A 12,399-nucleotide genomic window follows, 5' to 3' on the forward strand; every position below is an offset into this window, starting at 1 on the left:
CGAAACGTATTCAAACAGTGAAAACTCTGTTAATAATTTGAAGCCCAGAAATCTGTTTTGAATCGGACAGATTGTGGCATACTCCAGTCATCCTACAATTGCAGGTGATCAAGTGCATGTGTGTAGTTCAGGCGCCCTGTCATTGTACATTATACAGGTACAGCATCGTAGGCTGCTTCGAGAAGTTTTAATTCCTTAATCCTTGTGAAGTCACTTGGGATCCTAAATTACGTTGTGTTATCAACTGGCGATATCAGTGTGAAATTGGGATGCCGATTTGATGTGAATCTATGAGAAATATTTCTATTTTTCCTATCTATTTATTACTATGTGTAATATGTTATTGCTAGGAATAACTGACGTTTCCCGTGAGAATGAACCTCCAAGAATATGTTGTTGTGTAATAACTGTGTGAATTGTGGGGGCTAACCCACGTTATGTACATATGCTTTTTTTAAAAGCAGAAAAAAATAAAAAGTGTATAATATGTCATTGACCTTGCTGTTCTTGATTCATACAAGATGAGTGAGAAAATCGTTCTTGGGGATTTCCAGCAGTCTGCCGTATCAAAGCTAGACAAGAGTGAGTGAGTGAGTTTAACGCTGCTTTTAGCAGTATTCCAGTTGTATCACAGCATGTCAGCTTAATGTGGGAGGAAAGCCCGAAGTGATACAAGTCTCAGACGTTTACCACTTTGGAGAAACCCACAAGCACGGGTATGGTGCTGACAAACCTAGAAACATAATTGGGGCGAACCCACAATCATAGTTTTCTGGTGTGCCTGAGGGACGCAACTCTGCACAGTGAATCACAGCACCTTAGACGACTGAACTGCCTGTGCCCCCAACTAGACAGGATAGTTTAAAAATAATCAAATAAAGCCTTATCACCAAAGAACTTTTCCACCCTTGCCGAACTAGGCTGGAATTCCGGAGTAACAGTTTGGCTTGACTAACAAGTCCATGCATAGTCCAATCAAAATTGCATAACAAACTAGACATCCGGTTTGTAAACATGGATTTCCTTGCACAAATTTCTGTTGACTGCAGGATTTGCAAAGCATGTTTACTGTGTATTTGACAATATTTTCCAAGTCTTTCGTGTTTTTAATCAAGGTGCTCAAATGATTTGATGCACTTCGTGAGGTGAGACCCGTTTTATTACAACATAGATCTTTATTTTGGATCAGATCGTGGTGACTGGGTAACGCAAGTTATATGAGAGGTGTGATCTGATTGGTTAATAGAAGGGACATAACTCATAAATCCCACTGGTAGTGCCACCATCAAACCTGGAAATTCCAGCCTAGTTTGGCAAGGGTGGAAACTGGACTTTAGTAGTCCCTTGCCTGGGGAAGATGTTGAAGTACTGCCAACACAGCTGGGACTAAGTCTTTTCCCAAAGTTTTGTTTGTCAATTAATGCTGCACTCAGCAATATTCCAGCAGTCTGTAAATACTCAGGTCTGGACCGGACAATCCAGTGATTGACATGAGCTTCGTTCTATGCAATTGGGATACGATGACATGCATCAACCAAGTCAGCTAGCCTGACTGCTCGATTCTGTAAGTCGCCTCTTCAGACAAGCATTGACTTCATCCAAGTACAAGTACTACTAACACAACTGAGATTAAGTCCCACCAAAGTACTTCTCATACACAGCTGAGGGTAAGACTTCCAGTCAGGTACGACTTGCACAGATTTAAGATTATACATAGTATACAACTACATATTGGAGTTATTCTGTTTTATTACATAAAATTGATGATGATTTTACATGATATTTAATGAAAATGGGTAAAAATGGTAAGACACATATAATGTGTACCAAATCCATCTATCAAAGACATTTGACGACACACTCATCCACTTCTGATCGTTGTCCTGAGGAAACAAAATCCACTGAATAGAATGTTTGTGAAGTGATACAGCTTAGATCAGAGATGAGTCTGTCATCATCATGTCCCCTTCTTCAGCAAATGTTGCTGTTCCTGCTGCAACCAGCAACACAGAGTTCACATGATCACTCTGTCATGATAAGTTCATCCAAAGCCCAATCTTCGTAGCTTCCATCTGGTAAATATCGGCGGATGATAAAGGGGATTTTTCTGGCCCTGAAATACCAAAAAGTGATTTAGTGAGTGAATGTTGTTTACTGCTGCTGGAAATATGCAGGTTTGGGCCATGCATACCATTTGTTTGTTGTTTAATGGCACGCACAGCAATATTCCAGCTATATGGCAGCAGTCTGTAAATAATCAAGTTAGGATCAGACAATCCAGTGATTGACATACTGAGCATCGATCCATGCAATTGGGATACGATGAAATACATCAACCAAGTCAGCAAGCCTGACCACCCAATCCTGTATGTTGCCTCTGATGACAAGCATGGGTTGCCGAAGACAAAGTCTAACCCGGACCTTGGTTGATGATAATACAATCAGTCTGGTCACACATATGTGAGCTCTTACAACAGTCTTACAACCCACAAGGGAAAAATAGCTAAAATAAACCTTGTCTTCTTCTATGACAAAACATGTGTATCACCAACTTTTCATTTTGACTAATAGTCATGCCTTGAGGATATAAGCTTGCCTTGTCATGGATAGAATGACTTTAAACATCCCAAAAACATAAACAGAGCAAGATGAATAGTCAAATTCAACCAGAAAGTGCTCATCACAACCTCTTGATTTATTGTTTGACCCTACTCATTAGCTTGGTGAGGTGAGGTGAAATGGGGTTTAATGTCACGCCCAAGATTATTGCACTTATGTAGCAATGTACATGCACGTGTATCTGTGTGTATGTGTGTGGCTGCTTGTACCAGTCCGGACTGATGCTGATTTGTAGAGTTAGCTCACTGAGATACCGTGCCACAGTTTAACATGAATACCCCACTCAGACACAGTATACTGATTCTGAGCCTGCAAGTCCTTGTTTTAGCCCCTTAATGCCAAGCAGCAGGCAGGGTAAGAACAAGTACCATCTTTTAACGTCTTTTGGATTGACTTGGCCGGGGATCAAGCCCTGGACCTTCAGCTCTCTGGGCGGACCCTTTAACACCAGACCACGGAGGTGGTCCAGTAGCTTGGCATCATGTGGACTCTTTTTGGTGCCTTAAGTGAGTGAGTTCAGCTTTATGCCACTTTGAACAGTACTTCAGTAATACAACAGCACGTCAGGTGAAGGAAAACCCTAAGACACACACATCATAACATTTTAACTGCATGCAAGGGTATGGCACCAACAATCCAAGGACCATTAATGATTAAATCAGGATAAATCCAAAAATAGCTTATCCTGGCAACTAAAAGGGAAGCAACCATGTACAGCAAATAGAGGCATCATAAACAACTGTGCGCCTTTTACACCATCTATACTGCAAGTCTCTAGGACACCGCCTGGTGAAGCAACTCACTTGAGTTCCTTCATGGCGATCATAAGAGGATCGGTCTCTCCTTCCAGTTCCACCATCACAGGGGCACACATGCTGAAACACAATCAGACAATGAGTGAGTATAGTTTTATGCTGCATTTAGCAATATTCCAGCAATATCATGGTGGGGGACACAAGAAATGGGCATTACACGTTGTACCCATGTGGTGAATCGAATCCTGGTCTTCAGCGTGATGAGCGAACACATTTAACCACTAGGCCACCCCTCCACCCCCAGACAATGACATCAGGGACACATGTGTTGAAACACAAATAGACAAGTACATCATGCTGTCACACAGTAAATTACATCAGGTGCTCATGCTGAAACACAAATAGACAAGTACATCATGCTGTCACACAGTAAATTACATCAGGCGCTCATGCTGAAACACAAATAGACAAGTGCATCATGTTGTCACACAGTAAATTACATCAGGCGCTCATGCTGAAACACAAATAGACAAGTACATCATGCTGTCACACAGTAAATTACATCAGGTGCTCATGCTGAAACACAAATAGACAAGTACATCATGCTGTCACACAGTAAATTACATCAGGTGCTCATGCTGAAACACAAATAGACAAGTGCATCATGTTGTCACACAGTAAATTACATCAGGCGCTCATGCTGAAACACAAATAGACAAGTACATCATGCTGTCACACAGTAAATTACATCAGGCGCTCATGCTGAAACACAAATAGACAAGTACATCATGCTGTCACACAGTAAATTACATCAGGTGCTCATGCTGAAACACAAATAGACAAGTACATCATGCTGTCACACAGTAAATTACATCAGGCGCTCATGCTGAAACACAAATAGACAAGTACATCATGCTGTCACACAGTAAATTACATCAGGCGCTCATGCTGAAACACAAATAGACAAGTACATCATGCTGTCACACAGTAAATTACATCAGGCGCTCATGCTGAAACACAAATAGACAAGTACATCATGCTGTCACAGTAAATTACATCAGGCGCTCATGCTGAAACACAAATAGACAAGTACATCATGCTGTCACACAGTAAATTACATCAGGCGCTCATGCTGAAACACAAATAGACAAGTACATCATGCTGTCACAGAAAATTACATCAGGCGCTCATGCTAAAACACAAATAGACAAGTACATCATGCTGTCACACAGAAAATTACATCAGGCGCTCATGCTGAAACACAAATAGACAAGTACATCATGCTGTCACACAGTAAATTACATCAGGCGCTCATGCTAAAACACAAATAGACAAGTACATCATGCTGTCACACAGTAAATTACATCAGGCGCTCATGCTGAAACACAAATAGACAAGTACATCATGCTGTCACAGAAAATTACATCAGGCGCTCATGCTAAAACACAAATAGACAAGTACATCATGCTGTCACACAGAAAATTACATCAGGCGCTCATGCTGAAACACAAATAGACAAGTACATCATGTTGTCACACAGTAAATTACATCAGGCGCTCATGCTGAAATCAAAGATTACTACACCAGGGACACACATGGTGAAACGTCCTACAATTATATCAGAGGCACACATGGTGAAACGTCCTACAATTATATCGGAGGCACACATGGTGAAACGTCCAACAATTATATTGGAGACACACATGGTGAAACGTCCAACAATTATATTGGAGGCACACATGGTGAAACGTCCTACAATCATATCCTTAAGTTCCGAGACATACCCACCCCCTTCCCCCCAAAAAAATTAATTCTGAAAATGTTGTATTTAATGAAATACCCCTAACAGCATATTAAACATAGGATTGCATTGGTGCATTACTAAATCAGGCAAGTTGATTCTGTCGGATAGAAAACTTGCAGGACCATAACACAAACCCCCCCCCCCCCCCCCCCCCCCCCTCCCTCCTGCTGAAACAGGAATTAAGATTTGTATCCAACATCGAACACTTTATGTCATCTCAAAGTGGGTAAGAGACATGTAGTAGGTGATTGTTGCTGAGCTAACACACCATTAAACATCACTGGGGTTTGTTTATTCAAAGTAACATTTAGTGGATCCTGTCATAGCTAGGGATGCTACTCAGTACAGTGAATTGCAGTGCCCTTCAACTAATGCCTAAGGGATATATAAATCATGCAGCGGCCAAAAATGTCCGAATCCTGTGTTGGGATTTGAACCATGGATCTTCTGATACGGGGTCAGAAGCCATTTTCACATGACCAACGAGATCCACATCCTGCTACACAATGATGCATGTTGAAACACAGGGACACCCATGCGGAATCTGCATCCTAGGTGTACTATTTGTGTTAAGGTGTAGAATGTAGGCTTTATGAGACCGCGGCTATGAACGAGTCACAAAAGTCATCGACTGCACCCAGAAACACTGGACAGCATCATAAAGGATGCAACAGTGCAAGAGTTACCCATGGTACCGATGCTGTACAACGGCATTGTTGATGACCTAAATTCAGGCCTGAGGTTCTTCCATCACATTTGACTGCAAAACACTGACCTTGGTTAGTTAGTCAACTGAAAATCCCATGCTTATTCTAAACTTACGCTATTTGTAAAGCTCTTGTTCCAAGAATCCTTGCCCTCTCGTATTTTGTCAAATATCGTGATGTGATTCTCTTCATTGGTTCAACCTGACGAGGGGTGTCACTTGGCAAGACTTCTATCTGCTCTTGACCAACCTGAAAACAACAGTACAACCTGTACCAGACTTCAAAATGTTCAGTAGTAACAGTACCCACTGGAATCAGGCTTCACGACCCGTGAAGATTCCGGGATAGAATAGGTCTTCAGCAACCCATGCTTGTCGTAAAAGGTAGCAGAAATACCATATTTACACAAGTGTACAATAATTACCTCGGCATTCTCAGGTTCATCCAGGACCTCATCATCGTCCAGGTCATCAGGACCTTCATCAAAGCTGCAATCACACATAAAGTTAGCTATTACATAAACATAGACAAAATCAAGACATTAAACATACGTGAAAAAGTTCCAGTTAAATAATTTCTCAACAACATTCCATGTGGAAAGTGTGACTGTCACCATGTTGGGGCGCTGGATGTGTATTACTGTGGACAGATATTACGAAATTATGCAAAGGCACCTAAAGGGAGGTAACTATGAACTAACCATACCAACCATGGTCTTTTAGAGAAACAAATTACTTTACAATCGCGGGAACATTTCGAAGGTTATATTTGCCAAACTAAACAGACTATTGTAATTGATATTTGAAATCACTTGATATTCCACTCGTAAACATGGTAAACAAATAATATTGTCACCATAACTGGGCTGGTCATACATGTATACATCTACATTTGTATTAAATTATGCTGGAATAACCCCCCAAGGAAGAGCTAAGTACTTGGCTTATAATTAATTTGAAGTTCAACACTTCAAGCACCTGTTAGCAATGTCAGGACTAGCCAAGTTTCCATTACAGTTTACATCATTCATCATATGAACTGAAATACCAGTGGCTTACTAGACAATGGCCGACCAGGTCAAACGGGCCCCCGGTGTGTTACCGTGATGAGTGTCACTCCGGACAGATCAGGAGGTATCACATGTATGTCTTGTGATACATATCCTTGGTAGAAATAATCGCAGTTTACTAGTACACCGCTAATACTGCTCACCATCAATTAGAAACTATTTAGTTATGGGTTTTCGGATGCTGGATGATAAAAATATGGCTGTGATCCAACAATAATGGTCATGAGAGTGTGTCCAAAATTCAGAATAACCCGAAAATAGAATCTGGGAGTAGCGCACTTTACCGGGCGCGCTGTTTCAGATCCAATTAGCGCTATGGGGGCTCAAACGCACTTCGCCGGCTCATCGTCTTGGCTAATTCATGAGTTAATTAGCCAACGCTCTACCACTGGACCACGAGCGCTATCACATGTAATCAGTGCTTGTTTAACGGGTCATTAGCACCCCACTAACACACATGCTTAAATATGTAAACAATGAATTGCGCATTCCTGTGACGTCACTGTCCGTTCTCCCATTCATCTTTTCTTGAAACCACACCCGCCATTGTTTATGTCAACCTGACCGACAAATCGGATCAACTGGATTAACGCTTGAAAAGGTAAGAATTTATAGCTAACCCTTGCCCTAAGGACTGAAAAGGGTGTTGGATCATAAAGACATGTAAGTTTCCCTAAGACTGAAAAGGAGTGTTTGATCCTGAAGCGAGAGTCACTTGACAGTGAGGCACGGCAACAATATAGCGAGACTGCGGTCACACTATAGCGCGGTAATTGAGCGGATGGTAGAGCTCAGGCTGTGCCTGGTAAACTGCGTTGTGGCCTAGAGTCTGACAGTAGTCCAAATGAGGTACATATGCCGATCTGTTTAACCAGAACTTATTTTTTGACCATGTTGATGCTTCGTCTGCGAAATGCATCTTACACAGGATGTGAAATACATAACCCTTCTATCACAGAGGACTATCGATAAACGTGGAAATGTTATGAACCCGAGATTGATTCAGTATTACTGTCACTATCAGCTGGTCATAAGCATGATACGCTTTCATTCCTTCTAAACACGTGTTTCGATTCATAAACTATCATTGATACGCAATAACACAATTCTTGCTTGTTTGGTTTGGAAGGACATACCGGTATTTCTAGAATAATGACTAATACAAAACGACCCCCTTACATAAAATACAATCTTAGGTGTACCAAAACTTGGTTAGTCGTAACCAACACGAGATAACATAGCAAAATACAACAATATTTTCTTACTCTTCGCCATCGAAATCCCCATCGTCGGCCATGTTGACAGCAAGTGCCCTCTATCGGCGTTGTGACAGGTTATCTACCCTTGTTTTACCCCCGCCTGGCCGTCTTTTGGCGTCACCGTTCATGCCGTTCGTGATTGGAGAACAATTATTTATCGCGTTGACAAGAACATGGTAGGAGAAAAATCTGATTCTTGAAATGTTAGAACCATTCATTGTCACCACAGCATGTAATGTAAACGGGAAGGATTTAGTCAACTCGTTCACAACCTCTTTATTTTTTCATTTTTTTCATTTTTATTTTTTTTTTTTTGGGGGGGGACATAATTTTACACTGAATTTGATAAGAAATTAATTTCTTTGCTTGAGTTTCCAGAAATATACATTGAGTGAGTATTGGAGTAGAAGATCTGATGTTACTGAGATTGTTGATCATAGCTGCGTAAGGGCCAACCGATCTTTGTAGTGGTCGGGTCAGCCAAAAGTTTCGAGTGGATCAGACTGCGTACAATCAATGTGTACAGGCAACGTGTTTGCCTCTTCGTCGTGTTTCACCTTCGGAAAATATCAGCCTCTGACTTCCACACAAAACATTCCGACTGACTCGCAGCACTCGCTAACATAAACATTCACGTGTATTTCCGAAGACGACCCAATAGCACTAATCTTGAACGCGCTAAACCCAATTTCACCTTACCTTATTCAGCACACGTGGGGATTCCGGGTAAGAATATGGGTCCCCAGCAACGTGTGTTTGTAAGAGGCGACGGAATGGATCGGGTGGTCAGGCGTGATGTGGAGGATTGCATCCAAATTGCGTGGATCGATGCTCATGATGTAAGTCACTGGATTATCTGGTCCAGACTCGATTATTTAGACCGCTGTCATGTAACTGGAATAAGTCTGTAGGAAGTCGTGCATTTCTGAAACAAACCGAATAGCGTTCCTGTCCATGTCCGTTTCAGTTACTACTTGATAAATCGATGTTTGTGTGTGTGTGTGTGTGTGTGTGTGTGTGTAGCGCGTTCTTGCACGCGCGCAAATACACCAACAGTCTGTGTCTTTTGGTCCCATGACGAAACAGTAAGCGCCCTTCCACTTGAAAGATGAAATTAAGTGAGTGTTATAAGTGGCAAGTCTAGACATCGAATAACAGAATATACTTCGTCATGTGGCAGTATAGAAAAAAATGTTGTAAAGTTATTGTGAATGCGTTATTGTCACACTGGATTGTCTAGTCCATCAACTGATTAGCTTGTCAAGACGAGATTGTTTACAGTCCGTATGTCCGGAGGACTGCAGTGCGGCATCAGGCAACTAACATTTACTACATTTATGCAAATTGTGAGTGACTGGTGCTTCTGGAGGTGAGGTGAAATGGGGTTTAACGTCGCGTCCAAGATTATTGCACTTATAGAGCGACGTGCGGGCACACGTGTGTGTGTGTGGCTGCTTGTAGTAGTCCGGACTGATGCCGATTTATGGTGCTAGCACACTGAGATACCATGCCGCAGTTACCATGAGATACCACACTGAGATACCATGCTCAGACACAGTATACTGACTCCGAGCCGACCACTCCTTGTTTTAGCCCCTTAATGCTGAGTGCCAGGGTAACAACAAGTACCATCTTTTAACGTCTTTTGAGATGACGCGGCTGGGGATCGAACCCCGGACCTTCCGCTCTACCACTAGACCACGGAGGCGGTCTTGATGCTTCTGGAAGGGCAGGATATGCGTACCCTTTTCGCGAACACCTGGATGGTGTCATCAGTGATTTTTAAGGACCCATTCATATAATTTTCACCGCTATTTCTCCTTTGACGCCCATTGAATCTGAGTCTGCAGATAATTACGACTGATTATATTCTCTGGCGTTGATGTAAAATTGTGAAGTAATTGTCGATGGCAGCAAATGATTGAAGTACCAGTAAAATATCCAGTGCTGGAAGCGACTGCCAGTGTTTGGATACATGGCCCTTGAACATGGCAGGCTAGGTCGTACATGTTCCGGGATGGTTGTTTCGACAGAGACGACCGTATCTATATAAGAGCAACAAAAGGCCTTTATCACCCAAAACTGGCTCCCACATGAGATATCGCTTGGATTAGATCAAGCGAGATCTACACTGTAGATATCGCTGCAATGAAATTACATCACAATGCTTTACAGACCATTGTGACGTCACTGGTTACCATGACGTCACAATCAAATGACATCACTAATGGCTCTGCTACTGAAGCTGTTAGCTGTACTTTTTACACTGAAGACACTGCTAATTACTGTCTACAAATTGAAAAAGGTGGAAGAATGATGTTGAATGATAAATAAAATCTCACCCTCGTGTCTTTTGATATCAAATATATCAACACTCGTTGATATATTTGATATCAAAAGACACTCGGGTGAGGTTCTCTATTTATCGACCTGACTTCCGTCTTATCTACATGGATTCCGGCTAGAAAAGAATGCCGTAACAGGCGACTATGCTTGTCGGCGACTAACGGGTGGTCAGGCCTGTCAATTGCGTGGATCGATGCTCATGATGTCAATCACTGGATTGCCTGGTTCAGACACGATTATTTACAGACCTTCGTCGTATAGCTGAATTATTGCTGAGTGTGGCGTTAAAAACGAACAAAATCTGATCTACTTGCCAAGTGCGGATTGGATATCTATTTGAAAACGCCGAATTCCTGCCAGCTTCCAAGAATATTCTGGAATCAAGAGAACGGAGAGGGACCTGTTTCAAGACATTCAACAGGGAGATTATTCAGAGAGAGTGATTGAGTTTGGTTTTACGCCGCTTTTAGCAATATTCAAGCAATCAGGGCGATGGGGGGGGGGGGGGGGGGGGGCACCAGAAATGGGCTTCACACATTGTACCCATGTCGGGAATCGAACCGGTCCTCGGCGTGACCAGCGAACGCTTTAACCAGTAGGCTGCCCGACCGCCCCGAGATTCTGAAAAGTCGTGAGTGGGGTTTAAAAAATGGCCACAAATACATAGTCATGGAGATTATACCATCGGGGCTTCTTAATACATGCGGTCCAATACCATGGACCAAGGGTTTAAATGTGTTTATGGGAGGTGTAGTTAGCGCTGAAGATCTGTGTATATACAATTTATTTGGTCTGATCTGAGTTATGAACGGTTATACTATGTATATAATACAGCTAATGTGCCACAATACTTGAGTTTGTCTTTCTTATTTTATGGGTGGCCGTTATGACTTTTTTAGTTGTTTGTTTTGACATTTTTCTGTGACTGTTTTGTGTTTACCTTTTGAGGGCGTTCTGACAAGGGGCTGTTTTGACCAGCTCCCCGTTAGTGCACTTATCTGAATATTCTGGGACCCGTTGCTTGTTTGACCCAGTGTGTTTTGTTTACTGTAAACCTAAAACTGTGTATAAATATGATTTATTGATTATACATTGATCTTGTGTGGTCATTTACTGATTTCACTATGTAGTTCTCTAGAACTGATTTCTGGGTTAATCTTTGCGTTGGAAATCACCTCGTAACAACATACAAAGCCCCACAAAACGTCCTTCGTGGTGTGGCTATCTGAAGTCGATGCACAAGGATAGGAGTTACGATAGTACGACGTAGCGCCGAGGTTCTGTGGGCCCTGGTTATATAGATATATAACACGTAATGGTTTTGATTTCGGCAAATCCATCCTGGTTGAATGTTTGTAACTCCAACAAGAAGGAAATGACATATCTACACTATAAAGTTATCTCCAACAGTTTTCGAGTTCTGCTTCGGAAATGATACCCACCGTTTCTATTCAGTTCTGCATCTTCCCAAGGCAAGTGAGTTAACTGTGGTAACTGGAGTTTTAAAGTCAGTTAACTCTCTTGCCTCGGGAAGATGTCAGTTCTGAGACTAAAGCCAACTTTGTTTGGGCGGGGATAAAATCAATATGGAGAACAAACTGCCGTTTTCTTGGTGGTCAGTATCTCCAAAAATCTGTCTGCACTCATGTTATTGGTAAACACTGGAGCTCTGATGGCCACTAGATGTGTACAATCCTGGGCATATTCACTTACTGACTATGTTGATTCACAACACTCGACTCAGTAAGTTCAAGATCAAGTTTAAAAAATTAATTTTACATTCTTTGAGATTAAGAACTGGTAAGGGCTGTTTCAATGCACATCCGGTCGAAGTCATTAT

At 41.9% G+C, this 12,399-nt stretch overlaps 1 protein-coding gene across 1 annotated transcript; it reads right to left on the minus strand.

Moving 5' to 3' along the window:
- Positions 1-1,731: 1,731 nt before the first annotated feature.
- LOC139474118 (DNA-directed RNA polymerases I, II, and III subunit RPABC2-like) lies at positions 1,732-8,267 on the minus strand. Its single transcript, XM_071256991.1, has 5 exons — positions 8,220-8,267; positions 6,310-6,373; positions 6,001-6,134; positions 3,423-3,494; positions 1,732-2,113 (listed from the first exon to the last, which is right to left on the minus strand). Exons 1-5 carry the CDS (start codon positions 8,249-8,251, stop codon positions 2,023-2,025), a joined length of 393 nt encoding a protein of 130 aa, XP_071113092.1. The 5' UTR covers positions 8,252-8,267; the 3' UTR covers positions 1,732-2,022.
- Between the last annotated feature and the right edge of the window lie 4,132 nt (positions 8,268-12,399).

Source organism: Haliotis cracherodii, unplaced genomic scaffold, assembly GCF_022045235.1.
Source record: "Haliotis cracherodii isolate W230 unplaced genomic scaffold, xgHalCrac1.p SCAF_3, whole genome shotgun sequence".
In the NCBI taxonomy this organism is placed as follows: Eukaryota; Metazoa; Mollusca; class Gastropoda; order Lepetellida; family Haliotidae; genus Haliotis; species Haliotis cracherodii.

Coding starts and splice junctions, on each gene's coding strand:
- LOC139474118 (XM_071256991.1), bottom strand. CDS start 8,251: ATGGCCGACGATGGGGATTTCGATGGCGAAGA. Junction 6,374..8,219: donor GGGGATTTCGATGGCGAAGA/GTAAGAAAATAT, acceptor GTGTGATTGCAG/CTTTGATGAAGGTCCTGATG. Junction 3,495..6,000: donor ACAAGAGCTTTACAAATAGC/GTAAGTTTAGAA, acceptor ATTGTGTTTCAG/CATGTGTGCCCCTGTGATGG.